General features: G+C 37.4%; 2 protein-coding genes across 2 annotated transcripts; one reads left to right on the top strand and one right to left on the bottom strand.

The window, feature by feature from the left end:
• Window positions 1-779: 779 nt before the first annotated feature.
• LOC121968658 (mitogen-activated protein kinase 5-like) lies at window positions 780-3315 on the bottom strand. The gene is made up of 2 exons (XM_042518970.1): window positions 2935-3315; window positions 780-961 (listed from the first exon to the last, which is right to left on the bottom strand). Exons 1-2 carry the CDS (start codon window positions 3093-3095, stop codon window positions 790-792), a joined length of 333 nt encoding a protein of 110 aa, XP_042374904.1. The 5' UTR covers window positions 3096-3315; the 3' UTR covers window positions 780-789.
• Window positions 3316-6314: 2999 nt separating this feature from the next.
• Window positions 6315-7369, top strand: LOC121968657 (zinc finger protein ZAT1-like). Its single transcript, XM_042518969.1, has one exon. It carries the CDS (start codon window positions 6431-6433, stop codon window positions 7223-7225), a length of 795 nt encoding a protein of 264 aa, XP_042374903.1. The 5' UTR covers window positions 6315-6430; the 3' UTR covers window positions 7226-7369.
• The last annotated feature ends 19095 nt before the right edge of the window (window positions 7370-26464 follow it).

The following is a 26464-nucleotide window of genomic DNA, read 5'->3' as shown; positions in this document are numbered from 1 at the left end:
GAAAATAATATATGTGCATAACTTGGAAATTAAAGATTAAAAATTAAGCTTTGTTACAGTAAATATTAAATAAATAGGAAACTTAAAAAAAGAGTGACTAGCATCAAATCATCAATCAATTAACCAAAAGGGACCAATCAAAAAACAATTGAAGAATATTATTGAGGTCATAATAGACGTCAAACAACGCTCTCCACATTAACAGACATTGCCCTGTAGGTTAATTGACCAATAATAGTTTGGTCTAACATGGTATCATTTCAGAATTTTTAGAAGGCCATAACCAGTGGATATTCAAAATTAGCAAAAGAAATGGTACCAAACTCAACCTCCCAATTATTTCAGTATAACCAATTAGAACACCAAAAGATCATAGGAAGCATTCTCAACTAAATCCTAAAAGATTTTGAAACAAATGAAGCCACACTAATTGTTCTACATTGAATGCTAGAAAATCTCAGGAATAAATGAAGCAGCATTAGATTAGTAAAAAGGGTATTCATCGTTCATCAAGCAGAATTTCCTTCATTATGAATGTGAATACATGTTAGATTACTACTTGCTAATTTTAAGTAATTCTTAAGATCAATGGTTTATGAAGTAAACGTTGGAAATATGGTTATGAAGCAGAGGAATATCAGATGTCAAGTAATAGTAAAAATAATGTGGATTTTTTTTTTTAAACGGAACTATGGTGAAGCAACAACAATGAATAACTTATGTACTGAACCAGGAAGAAATGTGCAATTTAATTGAAGAACCCGAGTACCATAAACAGCTCTAAAGAAACTAGAAGATGAAGAAATCATGCCAAGTTGGCACTAAACTTACATTATCATGATTCAGATGCTGAAGAAGCTTGATTTCTCGCAAAGTTCTTTTTGCATCGATACTATTATCAAATGCATTGCCAATCTTCTTTATCGCAACCTCTTCATGAGTCTGGGAATTTACTGCAGCACTAAAGACCAGGGGAACCAACAGACCCGTTCAATATTGGTAATTTAGAAGAAATAAACTATCAGGTTTTTCATCAAAATGTGAATTATGCTGCAGTGAAAAGTGAAGGGGGAAAAAAATCAAATTGATTCCATAATGCAATCCTGATTTTGAAAATTGTTTGCAGAAAATTTTGTAAAAGGACACAACTATAGAAAAATTAAAATAGGGAAAGTGAGGCAACTGAATACTGAACCGGAATGCATCTCCCAACTAGCAGTTGCAGCAATCCATAGCCAAAGAATGTGAATCGTGCAATAAGAATTTTACTATTCTGAGAATAGCAAAGTTCAATTTGGTATAGCATAGACAGGAAGAGAATAGTATTAAGTAATGATCAATCTCATAAAGTAAGCACCCATCATGGGCATGAGATTAGTATGGGTTTGGATGTACCAAGCAGGCATAGATATAGATAATTAAAAATAAATTGCACATACTCTACCTATTGTCATCCCTACTTATATACCTAAAGGCATTGTAGAATATAAGTGAAACAATTAAAAATATCAATTTTTATCCTTCTGGTGGACACCAATATATGTTGCCATAGGCACGTGGTCAAGTTGAATGTCCAAGAAAAGGTGCTACCACTGTACTACTAGAGTGTAGAGTCAAGTATAGATAGGTATTGAAGGCTCTCAAGTCTCAAGTAGAAACTTAACTGGAATATAATAAGATCAGGACAAAACCTTAGCATGAAAATATTAAAGAAAATAAGAGGAAGGGGAATGACACCAATAAGAGTAATATAGCCACGGAAAACAAAGAAAAGTTGGAATAGGCATAGCAATATAAAGGAAAAAATAGGGTCAACAGGGATACATTTAAAAGAAATAATAATAAGAAGAAGAAAAGAGTATGTCTATATCTTACATTATAGGTTTTATTTCAAAGATCACAAAATAATACATTTTTAAGTTTTATCATCTTTATAATAATAAAAAAAAAATTTGGCAACATTAAAGGGAGAGTTCAGCAAGAAGGAAAAAAAGGGAAATAAAATATTGTTTTTGCACAAACTGCTTTGTTTAGAAAGAAAAGTATAAGTAATGGTTGAATCATGTAGTAGTAAAAGTCAACTATTACATACTGATAAACAGAGAGCCTGTACATGAGATTCCACAATGCAAAATGAACTATATGTTGGAAGATGAATTTGTGGCAAATGTTGTCTTGGCTTGTATAGCACTCTATTCTGACCCAAAGCGCATGAGATTGAACAAAAACATGACAGTCCCTTGGTCAAGAGGACTAAGCATCATCAAATCTCTCAAAACTAATTTTGCTTTATCTGCTCTCAAGATCTTAAATATTTCTCATTTTCCATGTATATATCTTGCAAGTCAGGAAAAACAGAATAAAATCAGCCAGACATAGATTGATCCAGCCATAGTGAAACACTACTCAAACATTGAAACTTGACTAGCCCAATAACAACTAGCCATATTATATATGCAGCAACAGTGACTTCTGGATGCCACTATTATCAGCAGATCATAAAACCCCATGTGATGAAGCTCTCCAGTAAAATACACGGAAAGACAACATATTAATTCTGAATCATAGATCAGACAATTATATCTCTACCTCCCCAGACGTATGTAATAAATCTATCTAACGCAGAACTCTCAGCAAAATCATGTAAAGGAGAACATGTTAAGCTTGAACTTGTTTGCCTATCATCTCAAGTCCTGAAACCTTTATTTGGAAATATGCAATTTCAAGATCGCATACTATTTTTGCTACAATACCTGTTGCCTCTATAAAAATTTCGGATTTGCCACATTCATAATGCCAAGTCAATGCTACTGAATCCTACTCACTCTTCACCCTTCGAAGTATCCCAATCCAAACACAAAGTAGGAAAAGACAAACAAAGGGAATAAAGAACAAAGGCGAGTGAGGTACAAAGGTGTGAACTTTTGGACTCACCAAACGATGCCGTTGGCCCCGCGGCCGATGGGGCGGATCGGGGGCACGTACTTCGCCGTGACCTCGAATAGGTTTCCGTGCACGTTGTACCGGACGTAGCGGCCGCTGTGGGTGAGAATTCCCTTGATGTGTCCCTCCCCGAGGGCGGCGGCGGACTCCATGCCTAGGGCCTCTCCAGCGGAGATGGAAGAAAAAGGAGATGGAAAAGCTGGGATCTCGTGAAGGAGAAGAGCGAGAAAGGGGAAAGAAAAAGGAGTAAATAGGAAGCCCGCGACCGTGAAACGGGAGGTTGGAGTTCGCTTTCGCCGGCGTTTCTCGTGGTGCCTCGCCGTCGCTTTCGCTCTCTCTGCGAGATTTTTTTTACCGCCATCGAAGAGAAGAAGCGCCAAAGACTTCAAAGACTTTTACCTAATTATTTATCGCGAAATAAGTTATTTATTATTATTTATTTTATTTTTTTAAAAAAAAAGGTGATTCTTGATAATAAAAAAAACTTAATTAAACGATGTTAATTTATTATATTTCATAAGAAACTAATTCAAGGTTTTCATTTAAATATATTTTTTTTAGATTTTAAATGTTAACACCATTGCATCTTAATATTCAATCTATTTTTATTGGATTATCATATAATTTTTTTAAAAATAATTTAAAATTTTTTTTTAATATCTAATCTATTTTTAAATCTTGCAACTTAGCAATAATATTATTCTTAAGTCATATTTTTGTTAACAACTTAAGTCTTTACGAAGACTTGTAGACTAACTTATGAGGGACGACTATTAGAGTGCTAGTCGAGTAGAAATATCTTGCAATTTGCTCATCTTTACTAGTCAAAGGTGAGAATAATGTGATAAGTCCGTATCTAGTTCTAGAAATATGAGGAAAATATATTTATTTTAGGTAGGACTTTGTGAGAAAAAAAGAAATTAGAGGGGTAAATGAACTAAGTCGCTCGTGAGCTATTTGAATCTCGATTTAATAAAAGTTCGTTTGAGCTCGTTTAATGAGAATCGTTAAGATAAAGAAACTAAGCTCAAGCTTCATAATACTCGGTTCGTTAGCTCGTGAACATATTCGTTAGTAAGCTCATGAATCAACTTTTAAATAAAAAAATAATAGTTTGATATTAATTTATAGATTTTACACTCTACTTATGAAAAATATAGATAAATATATTAAATTTATTTATTAGAATAAACTTATAAATTTTAATAAGAATATTATAATTTTCTCTAAATATATAATTTATTTTTTATAAAAATTTAAATTTATAATTTATATTTATTAAGTTCGATAAAAGTTCGAATAAGCTTATGAGCCATAAATGTATTTATTAAATAAAACTCGAGCTCAGCTCGATTATAAACGAGTCAAACTCAAACATTCAATAATTCGGCTCAACTTGACTCGATTCCACCCCTAAAAGAAACCCATGGAGGTTTAGAGGACGAATGAATTGTCCATGAGTCAACAATTTGAAGAAGTCCAAGATTGACTCATGGGATTCCTATGTAAAATGATGACTTTATAACTCGTTTTTACTCTAAAAAAATGTTAAATAAAATTGTAACATGGTATCATATATCTCGAATCATTATGTAGATACAAGTGTTGGCTATATTGATACTCATAATTAGAAGACACTATTTATTCTCCTAACAATAAAATCCTAGAAATCAAGACCAACTTTAATTGTGATGGTTCTTCCACCCTCACAAGCTAGATATCACGAACACGAGCCCACGATTAAACCGGATATGTGATGGCGACTTATGCCCCCATGATTCTCGTATTAAAATTTCACCTCCTACCAAATCTATCCCCCCTCCACTATGCCCAATTTAGCCCTAGTACAATGAATTCAATATATCAATGCGAATAATCTTCCCCTTTCCTCTTTCTATGTGTTGCCAAAATGGAGTAGAATTTCACTAAATGAAACCAATTAAACCGCGCAAAGGCACGACTTATTTGACTATGTACACCATATACAATTAGGTTTGATTTATTCGATAGACGAACTAAAGAGAAAGACAATCTATACTTCCATATAATTTGAAAAAAAAACTCTTAAGAATTCATTCTTAAAAAAGAGATATGTATTGAATTGGCACATTTAGCACCCTTCTCACCTTAAATTCCTTCCTAACTTTGTTCGTTACCTATCAACATTCTTTTGACAAGTAGCAAATGGTTGGGGGAACTCATTTTGGTATGTGATTTATAAGATATTATGATCACTTTGCTTTTTCTCTTTAGCGAGAAAAATCTATATTATTGTTATTATTATTATTCATGTCCGAAAGTAGAGAAGATGACTGATTGCGAAAGTGGCTTTGATGTTGACTGTTTGAGAATTCTGATTTAGTAGAAATGACTCTGAGTGATCCTGTGTGTCAAAAAGAGTGTTAGCAACCGAGCTGGGGAGTGGGTCCCTGGCGTTGGCCCTCCGACACTCAAGTCAGTTATCCAATTGAAGATGATGAACAATATTATGAGTATCTAAATTTGTGTAGTATCATATTGTATATATGTGTCTGTAGATAAAGACCCACTATAGTGTTACTATTTATTTAAACGCTAATCTCAAAGTGTTTTAAAAAAATTAAAGACATATAATGAAGATGCTCTAACACTTTTTTTAAAATAGATTCATAATCTTTGCGTTTGGTAAAAATGAAGCTTCTAATATACAACTTGCATTTAAAATATGCTCTCTCCTCCGTGACATAAGACGTCAAAAAGGAATATGTGACTGTTGGATTGAGGGACCGAAAATATGCTTACATGGCAAGCCGATCGAGCTCCTCCTATGATCTGATCGACAATCGCTTATAAGGGCAAACTGATTTATAGAGTATTCTCAGGGACTCATCTCTCACTCAGCCTATCTGTTTAGCTAAAGAATTCAATTAGATTGAGCGCCCATTTTATCCGATCGAAGTATAACTCCAATCGGTTCGACTACTCGATTAAGCTAGTTAATCATGCTATCTTCAAGTGGCAAAAAAAAATCTTGACTCTGGAGAATACTGACTTAGTCTTGAGTTATTCATCAATATCAAGAGATTCGACGTCCGATCGATCCAATGGTCCGATCGTATAACCTCTCAGCCATGACGATTGATCGCCCTGCCTTCAAGGATTGATCCTTCCTCGACTTTAACCATCATACCAGTTGATCTTTTGGACTCTGATCCGACTCAGAGGCCCATCTCAACCGTTGTATCAGTTATTATGATTTTTTATTATTAAGATAAAAAGAGGGTTGATATCTGAAACATTCATTAGTTTGTCTTATTAACTCCTTTTCTTTTGTTACTTGACTTGCTCTGCTACTTCTTTTTCCTCCTGTGGCCTTTAGTGGGCACAGGCAGGGGAGGTTTCTCCTTCTCCGGGCCAGCTCTGCTTCTCTTGTGCTCTGTTTCTGGTGATGGAACAGTGAAACTGCTCGGAAAGGTGTCCAAGATCTCGGCTTTTTGGGTCGCCGGTGATGGAGAGGCATCGGTGCAAGCAGTGCTATAGGCGGTTCGCCAGCGGGCGTGCCCTCGCCGGGCACATGCGCTCGCACTCCGTGGCGGCCAAGGGCGGCCGCCGTGGGTTTCCTCCGTCTCCTTCCGTGTCCTCTTCGTCTCCCGCGAAGGGGTGGGTGGTTGGCGCGGAGAGTGGCAAGAGGTTAGGGGCTGAGGTGCCGTCCTCCGGGGAGAGCGACGCCGTGTCGTCGCTGAGCCGCCGGCCGAAGCGCTCGCGCGGCGTCGACGCCGCGGATGAGGTGCACAGCTCCGTGTCCGATGGGTCGGCTGAGGAGGACGTCGCTCGCTGGCTGATGATGCTGTCGCGCGACGCGTGGTCCAGGTGCGAGGCGAAGGGTGGGCCGGAAACCAGCGGATCCAGATCGCCGCCGCGCATGCTGATGGAGTTCCAGTGCGAAACGAGCTGGGCGGCGGGTTGCCATTCTCAGAAAGCTCCCTGCGGCCACAGCGCCAGCCACAAGAGGGGCGGGGGCAAGCGCGTGGCAGTTCCCGACGAGGATCCCGCAGCCGCCGTCAGACAAGAACAAAAGCTCTGGGAATGCACCTATTGCCACCGGGTGTTCCGCTCCGGCCAGGCCCTCGGTGGCCACAAAAGATCCCACCTTTTCCCCTCCTCCGCCATCCTCGCCACCATCACTTCGCCGGAAACACCTCTTCCTCGTCCACGCCCCGCCTTTACCGCAGCAAACACCGCGGCTTCCAACGACAACGAGACCAGAACCGGCATAGATCTCAACCTCCCAGCTCCGCCTTAGGAAGAGGCGGAACTCTCGGCGCTCTCCGTGGCGATAGATTTGGCCAGCAAATGAAGCGAACGACGATCAAAGACGCCATTTTGGGGGCAATTCTAGTGCGCTAAACGTCAAATTTCATCAGAAAAAAAACTTGATCTTCGAAAATTCCATCGCATTCTTTTGTTGTTTCAGTGAATCCAGTTCCGCCTATACTAAAAATCAACAACTGGTCTGTAATCTCCTCCCGTAAATTAGCGTTTACAATCGTTGCCGCGATTAAACAGCAAGCAACTCAGAGCTGGTGCTCTCTGTGCGTGACTGACACACGAGGAAGAAGTGTGGCGTGCGTTAGGTGGAACAGGCGCAGTTACAGCTCTTTGTTGTTTCTTCTCTGTCCACTCCCTCTGCATGCATGCACTGTGCTCATCTGCTTAATCGCTCCTCCTCATCATCATTGCCTCCTCTCACTCACCCCTTCGGCGAGTGGTGGTGGCACCATTGATGCTGTTCTTCCCCGACAAGCACTTACCAGAAGACAGTGTGCAGACTATTCCCCATCGCTTGAGCTCCACTTCATTCCATGACAGCGTCAAGATTCTCCATCATCAGTTTCCAGAGTCCACAAAGCTTAAAGCCCAATCATTCTCCCACCTTCACATGCCAAGAAAGAGCTCATCACGAAGCTTAAAGGCAAGGCAAGGCAAGCCAAGCCAAGCCAGCGTCGCATGACCTTCACATGATCAAGTTCGACCACCATGCATGGCACCTCGGCTCGCTCCAGTTTACAGTATTTGTTTTCATTCCAGCAAGGATACTTTTCTGAGTCAAAGGTACATGGCATCCACGTTGATTGCCTAAAAGTAAGCCATCGATGCTGGGAACCGTTGACGGGGATGTCGGCCACTTGCGGCGGAGCAAGCTAGCCAGGGGAGTCGATGGTGGCTGACTGCGCGCGCCTGATGTTCGATGAATTGCCACAATGAATAACAGTATTAAATGATGGTCAATTGCTTAGGGAGTTTTAGAGGAAGTGCAAGTGATTTGAGTGGTTCCAAAGTAAGATTAAGATTAACAAGCAACATAAATTTTTATAGAAATATTATTCATTCATATAAGGTTCTAAATGTTTGTTCAACTATGTTTCTTTGTACTAAATGAACTGTGTATAATTGGCACCATACATATACACAACAATTTATTGAATTGCCACAGCTAATGATTCATGTCACAAAGTACAAATAAGCAACAGTCAATTGAGAATGCACTGATAAAATGACTGTAAATTAAAAAGAGAAGACAAAAACAGCAGTTAAAATATGAATCAGGGGAAAGTATTGACATAACTGGCTCTATGCGCTAAAGCAGTGCAAACCAAGATCTTATGCAGGTCTTAGCAATTTCACATTCAGATTCATTTCCTTGTAAGAACTGACCTTTTCTTTTGCATTAGAGCGATAGTAAGGAGCGTAGTTTATATCGGATTTTTATTAGTATTTTGCACGTATATTCTAGGAGCATATTTTGTATGGTTTGTTCCATTTTAGTATTGTTTTGTTGTTTTTCTTGTGGGAGATCTACTGTTGTGTTTTTTCATTGATAAGAAAAAGAATCGGAGCTAAAACAGAGTTAAAGAACCTTGGAACGAAGGTATCAAGTAAGGAATATACTGTGATCGTATCCCAAGACATGCACGTATTCCTCATGATGAAGAGGAGCAAAAACAAGAGAAACCGCAGAGGTCTCAGAATTTTATTGGCGCTCGAGTTTTGATATATAACAAATGGTTAAAGTTAAATTTTGTGTGTTCTAATCTGGTTATCAAGTGTGCAAGACTGAAAGAATTGATGGATCTAGAAGACTTGACACCAGGCTAAAGTCCAGTCAGACGATTGGCAAGAAGTCCAGTTAGGTCAGAGAGGACTAGACAGCTGGCAAGAAGTCCAGTTGAGTCAGGGAGGACTAGACGACTGGTTGAAGTCCAGATGGTGTATCTGGCAGGAAGACTTGGTAGGTCAAGAGATTAAAGTCAAAAAAGTTTGCAATTGGTAAGTGGAGGTAAGCACTAGAGAAGAAAGATCTAGTCAGAACGCGTTTCCCGTTGAGGGAACAGTAGACGTCGGTCTAACCTAGAATTTTAGTGAAATCTAAAGTCAAGACTAGATAGTCTCGAGATTGTTTAAATGTTTTAATATTTCATATTATATCAATTTTGCTAACTTTATGATGCAGGAAATCAAAGTTGGAGTTAGGGCATTCCAGACGTCCGGGCGATTAGATAGGATCCAGGTTCCCGAAATGGCCCGAATCCAACTTTGTAAGCAAATGAGTTGGCAAACACTGGTTGGTTGGCCTACGTCAGCTTCTAGGTGTCCGAGAGTGGTCCAGGCGCCCGGGAAAGGATAGAGGCGATTTGGATAGAGCTTCGCCTAGATGCAGCCACATCAGCAATCTAGGTGCCCGAAGATCGATAAACTCAACGATGACAGGATCAGATAGGCTTTAATGGAGGCGCTTGGAAAGGCCTATAAAATAAGCTTCAACCAGCCGCTTCAGATCATCAGTTGCTACGACTTTCATATTTACGCGTTGTTTTGAGAAGCTCTCTATGACACCAAAACGCTGCTCTGACAACCGACGTTCAAAAATATGGAACCGCCACCTTAGCAGCCCCCTAGAGTCAATCCAAAGACGACAACCAACGTTCACGCTACTACTATACTTTGTTATCAATATAATTTGTTTATTATTTTGTAATTAAGTCTTTGTATTCTTAATCGAGCTATTAGTTGATTGTCCAACTAAAATACTCAGCGAGTGCGAGTCTTGGAGTAGAAGTCGTTGAAGGTTTTGAACCAAGTAAAATCAACCTGTGTTAGCATTGTTTTTATTTCTTTTATTTCCGCTGCGTAGTTAAGTTTTTACGAAAAAGTGAAAAAGCGATGCGCGCTATTCACCCCCTCTCTAACACTTTTCGATCCTACAAATTTCACATGTCAATTCATGTGTTTTTCACATGGCTGTGAGTCGTTTTTGCCTGAGGACCCAAAAGTCGTGTGTTTTTACACGGTCGTGTGCCATCTCTTGTCGGTTTTAGAATTTCACATGGGCTGGTCGTGTGTTTTTCACATGACCGTGCGTCGTTTCTTGCCATCCTCAGAATTTCATACGGTCTGACCATGTATTTTCACATGACCCAGCCGTATGTTTTTTACACGGCCATGTCACCTTGCCTTAGATTTCATCATTCCAATATTTTTGAGAGTTTCTTCAAAATCTGAAGGCTGGGGAGGCTTTAAAAGGATCCCCTATGCTAATGGAGAGGAGTAGAAGAGTTTCCTAGTGATTAGCCCTAGGAGAGTTATTTCGAGGAGCAAGAGGAGTTCTCATCCACATTTGGAGTTGAGTTGCAGAAATAGCCTCGGGACGTCGATTGCTTAATAGAATAAGATTTTATCTCTTTCTCTTTGATTTTGATTGTAAAAACTTGTTCCATCATGTCTCCTTGTTGTAACTCCATATTCATGGAGTAGTACTCTTGATCTAGGACTAGGGAGTAGCCCTTTGATATTAACACACTTGTTTCTTTCCATAGTTTGCTTTTGGCAATTCTTAATTTCTATAATTTGATTGTCTGTGGTCTAGATTTATTGAACACACAAGAACTCGACGCCCAAAATGTGTTTTTGTATCCCAAGGAGTGCAGGGAAGGACCGAAAGGTGAACTCAATTTTCTGATTAGTAGAACACCCAGATGTGGGGGTCGGTCATGAAAGGAGGTCGAGTTATCACAAGGATTCTCTAGGCTTTCACGAAGCTTAATGGGTTTGCCTCGATTCGGCATCACGCGGTAAGGGAAGGAAACTTAAGAACCATGGGGCATTGTGACAGGAGTCTCCATGAGAAAGCGGTTCTTCAGCAATGGCGCCTGAAAAGTAGATGTTGCATTTGGGCGGATATACTGACATAGTTTCCAAAAGATCACGTTGAGTAAATCAGAATTATCTACCTACGCAAACAATTAATGAGAATTATGAAACCAAATATGGGTTAGGGTGTCTATAGTAATTGCGGTGAAATCGGAATCCTAGGATTGCTTCTTAAAATCGGATTTTCTTCCTAGAACTTTTCTTCAAAAGATCTCTTTGTTTTCTCAACATGTTCAAGAATTTCAAATCCTCTAGATAACCATTTTCACATTGTAGATCGGTACTTGATTTCCAATTTTTGTGAGATCGATACTTTTATTACTTGACGATGACCGTGCATTTGTGGTTTGTGACATCAAATTTTTTGCGCCGTTGTTAGGGACTACTTCAAATCGATGTCGGTCGATTTATGATTTGGTTAATCTATTTTTTTTCTCCTTTCTTGATTTTTCTTTTCTTTTTTAAATTTCTTTCCTGAATTGCATTTGGTGCACTTTTATTTTTTGTTCTCTTCTCTTTGTCTCTTTTCTGTTCTCTTCACTGTGTTCACCTCCTTTTCAAGTAATTAGGGTTTGAATATGTTGAATATAACGAGATGCAATGACCATTGACAATGGAGACAGGATCCTATGAGACTTTGTAATACCTTTCTCCGTGAGATTGAAACCTAGGATTTCAAGTTAAACCCTTCGTTGATCTCCATCATCCAGCAAATTAAACTCAATTTAGAGGAATACCTTCAGACGATTCCTATCGACATCTAGAGAATTTTCTAGGATATTATTGCACGGTGAAGCGTGAAGGTGTGCTTGACGATGCTATTAGGATGCTGGGGTTTGGTTTTTCCTTGAAGGACGAATCCATAATTTGGTTGCACTCTCTCCTAGCCAGAAGCATCATGATATGAGATCAGTTGGAAAAGCTCTTCCTAAATAAGTATTATTGGAGTAATCGGTGTGACACTAGGATTTGATGTTTGAGTAAAAATTTAAGTTAGGTTATTTGTTGTATTTGATATGCTCTTGTGAATGTGTATGATGCAGGTACAATAAGTCAAAGTTCAAGTGTAATCTTGGCAAAGGAAAAAATCCAAGTGTGATATTGGCAATGGTGAAAGTCCAAGTAGAGTCTTGGCGATGTAAGTCCAAGTATGTAGTTTTGGGAACGTAAGTCTAAGTGTGACTTGGAAAGATTGAAATCCCAGAGCGAGGAGCTTTTGACAATGGAAGACCCGATAATAAGGACAAGGCCGAAGGAAGCTTTTGAAGGCAAAGCGTGAAGGATATAGAAACATCTGAGGGATGCAAGGCTGATGGAGGAAGCTAGAAAGCAAGGTCAAGGTTGTGCGGGTAAGGACGAGTGCTAAAAGAATGTTCTCGGGGTAAACCCTAGGTTTAGGGTTTACCAATCGACTAACATATGTACCAGTCGACTGGAGAGAGAACATAATATTTCTATTCTCTCAACTGAAGTGGACCAGTCGACTGATATCGAGTTGTTAGGGTTGTAACGATTGAATTCCATAGAGGACCAGTTGACTGGTAACGATAGAAACAATTTGGTTGTTTTCCCCAAGCTCTATAATAGAGCTTGGGGTGGTTGACTTGGGTGATGAAATTAAAGGTGATTAACCCCTAATTAGAGTCTCCCAATCCCTCAAGTGCAATCTAAGTGTGATTTAGTTTGTGGCGAGGTTTCTCCATCAAGTAGGAGGATTGTGCTAGCCAAAGTTTGAGAGAGAATCATCCACCGACGGATAGAGATCGTCCACTTTACGGACAACCATAGAGTATGAGCATCATCTCCGAACCACGTTAAATTAACGTATTAGATTTGTTTTCTTATTTTAGTTTAGTTTTTGTATTTGTATTTTCGCTGTGCGCTAATAAGTGTAGGAAGTAAATGAACAATTTGGGATGGACCGTCTATTCACTTCCCCTCTAACCGGCATCAAGGTCCCAATAATAATTTTTCACTAAGTTGGGCAGCCACCTCAAGTTTCAAATCATGGGATTTGCACAAAGGAATGAAGAGTCATTGTTAAAAGCTTAGGAAAGATTCAAAGCCCAATTGTAGAAATGTCTGAATCACAGCTTAGAGATGCGGCTGATCATCCATACCTTTTACATTGGCCTATCTAACTCAACAAAAGCTTCATTGGATTCAGCTGTGAGAGAGTCCTTAATGAAGAAAAAGGTGAATATTCAGCTGTGAGAGAGTCCTTAATGAAGAAAAAGGTGAATGAAGCATACTCTTTTATCAACAACATGGCATGAACCTTCACCAGTGGTTAGATGAGTATAAAAAGATAATATCCCAATAAGTCGCAATAGAAGCAAGAAGGGTGGTCTCGAAGGAAGCTACCTAAACCTTACCAAAAAGATGATCATGATTTCAACCAAAATAGAGCCATGTGAGTGTTACAAACAAAAAATATAATAAATAATGAAAAGTATTAAGAGTTTGAAAAAAAGAAGTCAACAGTTTGAAGATAAAGTGAAGATAGGGTTGAAAAGGGAATATTATAATATTATCAAGTTGAGAAGTGACAGAGATTTTAAAGAACTTCAGGGGATAGATGGGTACATAGAAATGAGGAAAAGAACAAGAGGGAATTACAAAAACTCAACTCTGCCACTTCAATAAGGGTCTATAAGCCACCGATACCATTTCCTCAGCGATTGGTCTAGACAAAACCATGACAGTATGCCATGATGGGCATAAGTGAACAGATCGACAAGGAGTTCGATAACTCAATTAACAACCATGAGACGTTGGAAACTAAAGCTCCGCAAGTTACTTATTCTTCAAGAGCCGCAAACAGACTTTTAGATCGACCTAAGATAAACTCTATTGAATATTGCTATGTTTTGGGGAGATTAAGATGAGCACAGAGGATGAAGTCATGGAGACATTGTTGGTGCGGTTAGCACTAACGATTTAACCCAGGTTTTGATGAATGACAAATAGGTTAAGTTAGTTTTGTTGTTGTCTGACACTTTGATCGAGTGTGCAGGAAAAGTCCAGCTAGGTCGACGGGCTGACCGGATAGCTGGCGAGAAGTCCAAGCGGGTCGACGGGCTGACCGGACGCTTGGCGAGAAGTCCAGCTAGGTCGACGGGCTGACCGGACGCTTGGCGAGAAGTCCAGACGGGTCGACGGGCTGACCGGACGTCTGGCAGGTAAGAAAGGTAAGTCACTGGAAGGGAGTGACTGTGAGGACGCGTTCCCGGGAAGGGGACATTAGGCGTCGATCCGGCTTAGATCCATTTCAGATGTCTAAGTCGAGATCGTGACTAGATTCCGGTCTCGGAGAGACGGAATCTAAGTCATACTCTTTAAGTTGAACTTTAAACTGTGCTGACACTGTGTTTTCAGGATATACATTTGCCTCGGACTAACTTTGTTTTGCGGGAAAAGGTTTAACCGGGCGCCCGGAAGGCTAATTTTATCCAGCCAAGTCGTCGCCACGTGGAGCATCTTGGTTTGGCGATTCGTCACCTCCAGCGCCGGAAGGAATCCAGCGAAAAGATATAAAAGAAGCCCGTGCAGGAGCTTCGAAATTAATCAAGCCGAGAACTCTTCATCGCTGGTCTTGTCGCCGACGCCTGACGCCAACAAAGCTCCGACACTACGCTTCGTCTTTTCCCTTTTGTCGGTATTTGTTTTTCAGTTTCATTAGCATTCCCTGTATGGTTCTGTTGTAATTATTATTCCGAATTGCTAGTGATTGCCCAACGAAAGTGGTCAAGGACCACGGGCCTTCGAGTAGGAGTCGTCACAGGCTCCGAACGAAGTAAAACCACTTTACTTTTCCGCTGCGTTTAAACTCTTGTTTTTTCGAATCGATATTCACCCCCCCTCTATCGAATCTAACGGTCCTACAAGTGGTATCAGAGCAGGTACCGCTCTGATTTGGTGCAACCACCAATCAGACAGGGGGTGAATTGTTTTTGTTTTTTTTAATTAATTTTAAAACTGGTGTTTCGTTAATCAATTTAAATTAGTGCAACACGAATCTAGATTTTTTTTCTCTCTCTCTATTTTTCTCTTCCCGCACTACTAATCCAAGACCAAGTCTTGGGTTTTTTTTTGGTTATTTACCTGTGCACAGAATGTCCCAACAAGAAGGATTCAGCACAATACGACCTCCACTCTTCAACGGGGACGACTTCCCTTACTGGAAGAAGCGCATGGAGGTCTACCTCAAAACAGACTTCGACCAGTGGATGAGCATTACGAAACCTTACAAAATTCCAGTGGACAACGCCGGGAATCTAGTGGATCCTGAAGACTGGACAGCAGATCTCAAGAAAAAAGCATCAACAGAAAATAAAGCGATCAACACTTTACAGTGCGGATTGACAAGAGAAGAACTGAACAGAGTCGGTCCACACAAAAACGCTAAAGAGCTATGGGACAAGCTGATCGAACTGCACGAGGGAACGAGCGACGCTAAGGTAACAAAACGAGACCTGCTTCTAAATAGAATTTTTAATATAAAAATGCAGGAAGGAGAAACAGCGAATCATCTACACGCGAGGATCAAGGACATCCTCAACGGGCTTCATGCGATAGGCCACCAAATGGAGAACAGAGACTTAATAAGGTACGCTTTAAACGCCTTTCCACGTAATAGTTTGTGGGCATCAATAGTGGATGCCTACAAAATTTCTAAGAATCTTTCCAACTTAAAATTAGACGAGCTGTTTTGTGAAATAGAATTACACGAACAAACTAATGTTGGAGCCGAGAAAGGTATAGCTCTATTTGCAGGTTCCTCCAAAGAAAAGAAAAGCAAGCCTGAACTTGAAGAAGACTCCGATCAAGATTCTGAAGACGAAGAACACCTGGTGAACTTGGTAAGAAAAATGTTCACCAGAGAAAGAGGAGCTTCAGCAAAAGGATCTTCAAAAGATCAGCTCTCCCTCATAACAAAAGAACGTGACTTGCTACAGAGCAACAAAAGGGACATTACAAGAACGAATGTCCAAAACTAAAGTTTGAAAAACCAAAGCCAACCAAAAGAAGGCACTCAAAGCAACGTGGGACGACTCCTGACGAATCGGAGGAAGAAGAGCAGAACATCAAAGCCACCTCGCACCGATGGCCCTCAGAAAACGAGTCGGAAGATGAAGACGGGTCCAAACCCGAAACAAGCCACGTACTCGTTTCCGAAGGCCCGAATGAGCTATACTTTAATTTAAACAAAATTTTTTTTAGAATTATTTCCTGTTTAAATAGTAAATTAACTAAATTAGAAAATGAAAACAAATCACTTCTTGAGGAAAATCAAAACCTCAAGGAACAATTAAAAAATTCGAATCCAACTCAAGATCTAACACTTGAAGAGGAAAATCTATCGTTAAAAAATGATGTTAAAGATTTAAAAGAAATGCAAGAAAAATTTACAACAAGATCAAAAAATCTAGACTTAATCCTAAATAATCAAAAAGCATGTTATAATAAAACCGGACTAGGATATAAGTCGAATTCAAATAAAACCTTCAAATCATTAATAACCCAATACTAGTCAACCAATTTAGCTTGGGTTCCGAAAGCGTGTCTGACCACGCAAGTAGGACTTAATCAATATTATATACCTAAAGAAAAAATACATTATATAAAATTAAATAAACCAAACCAAAATCCAAAATACAAACCTAAATCAAATTCAAAATCTAAACAGAAACAACAAAATTATCACCAAGTTAACTATAACTATAAAAAGAATCGACACAAGCCTAAAATTAAAACTTAAATTAATGGCCAATAATTCAGGGGGAGGCTTCAGAATAGCTGGCACCTCCAAAACTAACCTACCCGACAGGGTAAACCAAAACAAATTAACCCGGCAGGGTAATTAGGATTAGTTAAAAAGAGACCAAGTTTAACTTGAATCATGGTACTGGTGAAATTTTTGGATGATAGTACGTTAGGGAAGCTTGGGCATCGCATGTCTAGAAAGATATGACTTCGATCTGGTGCATTTGGCCAAGTGGAACTGATCGAAGCTACCCTTAAATGAATCCTAACCAGTTAGACCAAGATTTAGTTCTAAGTTCCGTGGATAGGACTATTCGGAAAACCTCGAAAGGTTGGTTACTTCTAATGATGTCCATGTGACTCACCAAGCTTAGAAGTTTATCCGAAGAATGCCTATTTGTGGAAACCAAAACTAAATCTGAATCTAACACACGTTAAACCAAAACTCTATAATTAAAAATCCAATTTCATCTCACGAAATCATAGGACTCCCTGATTGAAAATATAGATCGGGTGAGATGAATAAGGTTTTAATTTTAAACTTAAAAATTATTTTCAAAATTTTAATTTTAAACTTAAAAATTATTTTCAAAATTTTAATTTCAAACTTAAAAATTATTTTCAAAATTTTAATTTTAAACTTAAAAATTAATTTCAAAATTTTAATTTTAAACTTAAAAATTAATTTCAAAATTTTAATTTTAAACTTAAAAATTATTTTCAAAATTTTAATTTTAACAAAAAAAATTAATTTCAAAATTTTAATTTTAACTTTAAAAATTAATTTCAAAATTTTAATTTCAAACTTAAAAATTATTTTCAAAATTTTAATTTTAAACTTAAAAATTATTTTCAAAATTTTAATTTTAACTTAAAAATTAATTTCAAAATTTTAATTTTAAACTTAAAAATTAATTTCAAAATTTTAACTTAAAAATTAATTTCAAAATTTTTAATTTCAACTTAAAAATTAATTTCAAAATTTTAATTTTAACTTTAAAAATTAATTTCAAAATTTTTAATTTTAAACTTAAAAATTAATTTCAAAATTTTAACTTAAAAATTAATTTCAAAATTTTAATTTTAAACTTAAAAATTATTTTCAAAATTTTAATTTCAAACCTAAAATTATTTTCAAAATTTTAATTTTAAACTTAAAAATTATTTTCAAAATTTTAATTTTAACAAAAAAAATTAATTTCAAAATTTTAATTTTAACAAAAAAAATTAATTTCAAAATTTTAATTTTAACTTTAAAAATTAATTTCAAAATTTTTAATTTTAAACTTAAAAATTAATTTCAAAATTTTAACTTAAAAATTAATTTCAAAATTTTAATTTTAACTTTAAAAATTAATTTCAAATTTTTAATTTCAACTTAAAAATTAATTTCAAAATTTTAATTTTAACTTTAAAAATTAATTTCAAAATTTTAATTTTAACTTAAAAATTAATTTCAAAATTTTAACTTAAAAATTAATTTCAAAATCTTAATTTAAACTTAAATTAATACATGCTCAAAAGACTAACTTTAAATCCTACTTACTGTAGGAAACCAAGTGGATTTTGGACAGTGGTTGCTCCAAACATATGACTGGAGATCACACCAAGTTCACTCAACTCACTTACAAAAGCCTAGGAACAGTTGCCTTTGGAAACAACGGCAAACTCAAGGTAATTGGTATAGGTAATATTGAATTAAAATTAGACTTTATAATTACAAATGTTTTACTTGTTGAAAACTTTAAATATAATCTTCTAAGTATAAGTCAATTGTGTGATACTAGGTATAAGGTCAAATTTCTATCTATAGAATGCTCAATCAAACATCTAGATAATCCTACCATAAGCCTAAAAGGTTTTAGAAAAGACAACATCTATGTCATCAACTTAACCATTTCTTCCATTAAGTGTTATTTAACACAAAAAGAAGAAACTTGGTTATGGCATAGGAGGATGTCTCACACCAACTTTAGAAATATAAGTAAACTAAATGGACTTGTAAAAGGATTACCAAAGTTACCTAACTTAGATTCAACCATATGTAATGCTTGTCAACAAGGCAAACAAACTAAATCAACCCTCAAACAAACAAATCAACCACAAACTATCTCAATCTTAGAACTCCTACATTTAGACCTTTTTGACTCCCATGGAGTCAAATCTATAAATGGAAACTTATATTGCTTAGTAATTATAGACGATTATTCTAGGTTTACTTGGGTCAAATTCTTAAAACATAAAGATGAAACTTTTGAAATTTTTTCAAATTTTTGCAAACAGATTGAAAACGAAAAAGATATCAAAATTAAAAGAATTAGGAGTGACAACGGGGGAGAATTTAAAAATCACCACTTTAACAGTTTTTGTCTAGAAAACGGTTACCATCATGAGTTCTCATGCCCTAAAACCCCCCAACAAAATGGAATTGTAGAAAGAAAAAATAGAACCTTACTTGAAGCTTCTAGAACAATGTTAAATGAGTATAACCTACCTAAATACTTTTGGGCAGAAGCCGTTAGTACAGCCTGCTATGTCCAGAACAGAACAACAATAAATAAAACTCATAACAAAACGTTCTTCGAACTGTTTTATAATAAACAACCAAATATAAAATATTTTAAGGTATTTGGGTGCCCAGTTTTCATCTTAAATACAAGAGAACACTTAGGAAAATTCACCTCTAAAATTAAAAATGGAATTTTTGTAGGATATTCCCTAAATAGTAGAGGCTACAGAATTTACAATAAGGTTACCTTAAAAATTGAAGAAACTACTAATGTAAAGTTTGAAGAAACTAAACAAGACATAGGATCTACACAAACACCTGAGTTTGTTCCAGAAACCAACCAAACTCTAAGTCATGAAGAAGAGGAACAACATCAAGAGAATCAACCTCCTAGAACAATAAGGGTTAACCCAAATCATCCAATTGATCAAATAATCGGTGACCTAGACTTAAGAGTTCAAACCAGATCATCCTTTAGAAACCTAAGACAAATTTCATTAATCTCAAAAATAGAACCCAAAACTGTGGATGAATCCCTCCTAGACCCAGAGTGGATAATAGCTATGCAAGAAGAACTAGCCCAATTTGAGCGTAATGAGGTCTGGGACCTAGTTCCACCACCTAAGAATAAGAAAATAATAGAAACAAAATGGGTATTCAGAAACAAACTAAGTGAAACTGGGGAAATTACTAGAAATAAGGCTAGGCTGGTTGCCAAAGGATTTAGTCAAGTTGAATGACTTGACTATGATGAAACATATGCCCCAGTAGCCAGATTAGAATCCATTAGAATGTTACTAGGTTATGCAGCCCATAAAGGGTTCAAACTATACCAAATGGATGTTAAGCCTGCCTTTCTTAATGGACTAATAAAAGAAGAAGTTTATGTAGGTCAACCTCCTGGGTTTGAAAGTCTAGAACACCCTGATTATGTATTTAAGTTAAAGAAAGCATTATATGGACTTAAACAAGCACCCAGGGCATGGTATGAAAGGCTAACATCCTACCTAACATCTAAAGGATTCAAACAAGGTCAAATTGACCCAACCTTGTTTGTTAAATCATTAAATTCAAACATATTTATTGCACAAATTTATGTAGATGATATAATATTTGGTTCAACAAATTCAGATTTTTTAGAGGAATTTATTAATCTAATGGAAAAAGAATTTGAAATGAGCCTAGTAGGAAAATTAACATATTTCTTAGGATTACAAATCAAACAAACAAATGAGGGAAATTACATTTATCAACACAAATACACTAAAGAATTACTTAAAAAATTCGGAATGGAAAATACAAAAGAAATAAAAACACCTATGGCAGTAAACACAATCTTAGATAATGACCCAAATGGAAAATCAGTTGACCTAAAATATTATAGGAGTGCAATAGGTAGCCTACTATACTTAACTGCAAGCCGACCTGATATTTTATTTACAGTTAGTATGTGTGCACGATACCAAACTTGTGCTAAGGAATCCCACTTGACACAAGTTAAAAGAATTTTTAGATATCTTAAAGGAACAATAAATGTAGGAATTTGGTATCCTAGAACCAATAATTTTGAACTAATAGGGTATTCTGACTCAGATTATGTTGGATGTAAATTAGACCGCAAGAGCACAAGTGGAGGATGCCAATTATTAGGTTCATCACTTGTTAGCTGGTTTAGTAGAAAGCAACATTGTGTTGCTCTATCTACAACTGAGTCAGAATACATAGCCATAGGTGAATGTGTTGCACAATTACTATGGATGATGCATACTCTAAAAGATTTCAACTTAAACATTACAAATGTAAAAGTATTAATTGACAATATAAGTTCAATTAACTTAACCAAGAACCCTGTGCATCATTCAAGAACCAAACATATTGAAGTTAGGCACCACTTTATCAGGGATCATGTTACTAAAGGTGATATTGAACTCAAATACATTGAGTCCAAATCAAATTTAGCTGACATTTTCACAAAACCACTCCCTGAAAGTGAGTTTAGCAACTTACGCCGAAAATTAGGAATGTGCTCAATAGACTAGAAATTTTAAGTTTCAAAATTGCTTTCAAAAATCACTCTTTCAAATTATAAGTCAAATTTGGTTGTTTTCAAAACTTTCCATTTTTAGATTTTCAAAAACAGTTTTGGCCTTAGACTAGTTTTGAATCCTTAGAAAGCATGTACCCATAAGACTAGTTTTTGAGCATCTCACCAACACCTTAGGTTTACCTTGCTTGTGTTTGACAAACATAGAAAGGGGTGAGATGCATAGGCCAACTGTCTGGACTTAAGATGCTTATTTCAGTGCATCAACATAAGTCTGGACGTTAAATACAATTCAGACATTAATCAGATTAAAGTTCATCAGTCAAGTCAAACACTGACTGGTTATAATTAACTTAATTTGACTAACCAAGTGAAAGCTACTATCTTCTGATAGTCAGTTAGTAACTAATTGGTTAGACAGCTGGTTAGAGTAAGTATCAAGTTCAGGGGGAGAATAAACTCAAATTTTGTATGTTTGAAAATGACTTTTAAAACCTAACCTATGTTTGAACATTGATTTACAAAAAAAAAAAAAAAAAAAAAAGTTAAATTTAACTAAGTATTTGAAAAATGTAAAAGTTTAATCCCACCTAATTTTCAAACCTGATTTGAAAAATTAACTATTTCCAAAATTAGCCTTAAAAATTAATTTTGACAAAAAATTTATTTCTTGAAAAGTTTAAATTTTGCTTTGTTTTAAATCGAAGTTGAAAAATTTACCTTTTTGAAAATTAAATGTTACTTAAACATAAAAAGTAAATTTGAAAAACCTATCTTGAAAATTTCTACACGCTTGAAAAGTTAAACTTGATTCACTTTAACTTTTCAAAACTCAACTTGTCTGCCCCAAGTCAACTTGACTATTTTTTAACTTGGTGTTAAAAATTACACTTTTATCTTTCAAATTTTGAACCAAACTTAGCTATCTTTCAAAATTTGATTACCTGTTACAATAACTCTTCACTATGGTTATTTACCTTTGTTCATTTTTTTGATGAATGCCAAAGGGGGAGGAGGGTTAGGTGGTTAAGTTAGCTAAACCAATTTGAAAATACAAACTAACTTAAAACCACATAAATGCATGTTGTTTCTTGCATATGTTTTCACTAACTTAACCAGGTTGTCATTACATCAAAAAGGACTAACGATTTAACCTAGGTTTTGATGAATGACAAATAGGTTAAGTTAGTTTTGTTGTTGTCCGACACTTTGATCGAGTGTGCAGGAAAAGTCCAGCCAGGTCGACGGGCTGACCGGATAGTCGGCAGAAGTCCAGGCAGGTCGACGGGCTGACCGGACGTCTGGCAAGAAGTCCAGCTAGGTCGACGGGCTGACCGGATAGCTGGCGAGAAGTCCAAGCGGGTCGACGGGCTGACCGGACGCTTGGCGAGAAGTCCAGACGGGTCGACGGGCTGACCGGACGTCTGGCAGGTAAGAAAGGTAAGTCACTGGAACGGAGTGACTGTGAGGACGCGTTCCCGGGAAGGGGACATTAGGCGTCGATCCGGCTTAGATCCATTTCGGATGTCTAAGTCGAGATCGTGACTAGATTCCGGTCTCGGAGAGACGGAATCTAAGTCATACTCTTTTTAATTATCTGTTGAACTTTAACTGTGCTGACAATCTGTTTTACAGGATATACATTTGCCTCGGACTAACTTTGTTTTGCAGGAAAAGGGAGCATCTTGGTTTGAGCAGTTACGTCACACTTCAGGCGCCCGGAAGGAATCCAGGCACCCGGAACAACATATAAAAGAAGCCCCAGGCAGGAGCTTCAGAAATTAATCAAGCTGAGAACTCTTCTACTGCTGGTCTTGCTGCTCGACGCTCAGTGCGACGCCAACAAAGCTCCGACACTACGCTTCGTCTTTTCCCTTTTGTCGGTATTTGTTTTTCAGTTTCATTAACATTCCCTGTACGGTTCTGTTGTAATTATTATTCCGAATTGCTAGTGATTGCCCAACGAAAGTGGTCAAGGACCACGGGCCTTCGAGTAGGAGTCGTCACAGGCTCCGAACGAAGTAAAATCACTGTGTCTATTTTACTTTTCCGCTGCGTTTAAACTCTTGTTTTTTCGAATCGATATTCACCCCCCCTCTATCGAATCTAACGGTCCTACAGACATCACTTGAAGAAGTTGAAAAATTGGTTGAGGCTGCAAATTTTGGTACAATTAAGATGGATGAGGGATCTCAAACTCCTGACCTTTCGAAAAAGAATTCTCAAACAAAGAAGGGAAGAGTTAGAACTCAAATATTGTGTGAAGGGAAACCTGAGAAATAAGAAATTGAGGCTTTGAAAAAGGATTGCATGACTTTAATTTAGTTGCCTCCGACCCTCAAAATTCCAAAAAAAGTTTCCCTCAGTCGTCATCAAAGCTATATTAATTAACATTGAATTTTTTTTTGGTGGGCAATCAGATGAACAATCTCTTGATGATACTATGAAATTGAACGTATTCTACAAAGGATAAAGATGCAGAGCAAACAAGTACCTTGTCCCTCTACAAGCAAGGTTTAGGAGATATGAAAATGTTATGAGATCAAGCATGTATGCTAAAGGGCTCAGAGCTTGTAGTAAAAGGATAAGAAGGTATCTTGCACCAGCACGAGCATGATTCAAAAGATATTTCCTTGACGCCCCTAAAAAAAGAAGAGGGGAGTGTGACCACCTTAAACCATGTGCCCCCAATTGAGTTAACAGGGGTCAAGCTAATGACTTAAAAAAAGTACTTATTATGAGGCAATCCAAAATTTAATTAATATTTTTCTTTAATCCTTAAGATTTTCTTCTTTTTTTTTTTCATTATTATCACGCTAGTTTGTATTTTTATTTCCACAGGGTTAGGGGCATCCACGAGCTAACCATAGCTAAAGTTACTAGCGTGAGAGCATTCAGGAGCAAACATGGGGGGCCGTGTGAATTTCACAGGGTCATGTCCCTTGAAACAATGCCCCACATAGTGGGGTCGTGTGTCCCACACACAGTCGTGCACCTCCGAGTATTGAACCACAAGAAAGCACATGATAGGATTGTGGGCTTTTCGCACGACCTTACCTCCACCAAATTAAAGTTTTGACCTATTTTGCCCAATCTGGTGGCAAAAGGTGAATACGCTCACCCCCAGTGCCCCCGCCAACCCGTCTCAAGACCAACACGGAGGAGGTAAATCACAGGCGGTTACTAGCCTTTGGAATAATGACTAGCACATAAGGGAGACATTTACCTCGGCTTTGCCGAGATTCAAACTCCAAACCTCATGGTGACAACACCTCATGACTATTTTGCCCAATCTGGACTCCACAAAGTGTAGAGAGAGAGAGAGAGATGGTACTGATAGGACCTTTGCGTATGGCTAGGGGGGATGAATAGTCTTTCTTTGATTTTTCCCTACAATTTGTTAGCGGAAGCACAAATAGAAATGAAATTGAAAAACAATAAGAGAACAAGGCTAACTCCTCGATTTACTTGGTTTCCACCTCCTTGAGGTGACTAATCCAAGGCACACACACACCCAATCAAGCTTCACTAAGATCTTCTCCTTTTCAATCCAAGAGTGACGGTGGAGAAACCTTTACAAGATGATCTCCTCCTTTTACAAGATTTTAATGAGCTTAGGGAGGAGAGAATAAGAGTAGTAAGGCTTGGAGGTCACTTGGAAAGCTTAAACAGTAATTTCGAATCAGTTAAGTTGTTCTCTCTAAGCTTCCAACTTTATATACAGTATGCTGGAATTTTCGATACCAGTCGACTGATGAAACATGCAGTCGACTGGTAGCACACAATGACTACTGTTTTGTTCGAATCTGTGGAGATCTTGTGCGTCATCATCCCAACGGTATTATACCAGTCGACTGATAAAACATGTAGTCGACTGGTGCAGTCGACTGCATGTTTTAGCAGTCGACTGGTGTCTGTGAACTGAGCGAACAGAGATATTCTGTTCGCTCCCAGTCGACTGCATCAGTCGACTGGTGTCTGTGAACTGAGCGAACAGAGACATTCTGTTCGCTCCCAGTCGGCTGCATCAGTCGACTGGTGTCCGGAGTTGCCCTTGAAGTCTTCCTCTTCAGCCTTTGTCCCTCAGATGCACTCAAGCCTGCAGCTATTCTTCGTGTCATCCTTCACATTACCTTGAGGTTCACTTCCCTTCACTCCGTTTGCTTCTTATCCGTGGTCCCTCGGATGCACCATCCTTCACCAATCTTCAAGAACCTGAGCCATGAAACTTTCCAAGCTTGTGCAATCTACCAAGTTCTGCACAACTTAAGTACATATTAGAACCAATATAAATCCTAACTTAAACCCTTTGACACACACATCAAAAACAAAGATCACCCCATTTAATCCTAGGTCGATTGTATCAACAGGTACTTCAACCAGGCATCCTCCTCTCTTTATTGATTTCTCTTTGTTGGGGTATGATCTAAGTCTTGGGTTTTTTTTCTATTAGTTGTTTAGTATTTTTGCTAGGGTTTGTTTGTTTGTTTGACTTGTTTAGGTAGCATGCATTATATAATGTTTGTTTCCTTCATTCTGTTTATGTTTACTTTTTATAATTTTGATTTGATTCATACATGCATAAGACTTGTCCTCAACAATTGATTGATTGTAGAGATTTGAATAATATCATGATAATATGCTCTTGTGTTTTAGTAGTTCAGGTTTCTCTATCTTGTCATAGAATTTGACATATGCTCTTGTTGTGTTAAATATTACTTTACCATGTATTTGCTTGATTATTTGCTTATTTCACTCACACTTATGACTTATATATGAAAAGTTTGATTTAGTATAATGTAGACATGATTCATTTTATCTAACTAGTACTTTAGAATTCATAGATGACCTTGTCTAAACATATTAAATACTGGATGACGCTTGATTTGTGCAAATCCATTTGGAAAAATCAAGATCCCCCCTAAAAAAATATTCAGGTGTTGCACTTTGCAAGCATCTTGCAAGAAAAAAATATGGGATAAAAAAAAATTGTTGTGAGTGGAAATGATGAGGTA

Source organism: Zingiber officinale, chromosome 3B (genome assembly GCF_018446385.1).
Source record: "Zingiber officinale cultivar Zhangliang chromosome 3B, Zo_v1.1, whole genome shotgun sequence".
Lineage (NCBI taxonomy): Eukaryota > Viridiplantae > Streptophyta > Magnoliopsida > Zingiberales > Zingiberaceae > Zingiber > Zingiber officinale.
This window is presented reverse-complemented; position numbering and strand designations above follow the sequence as displayed.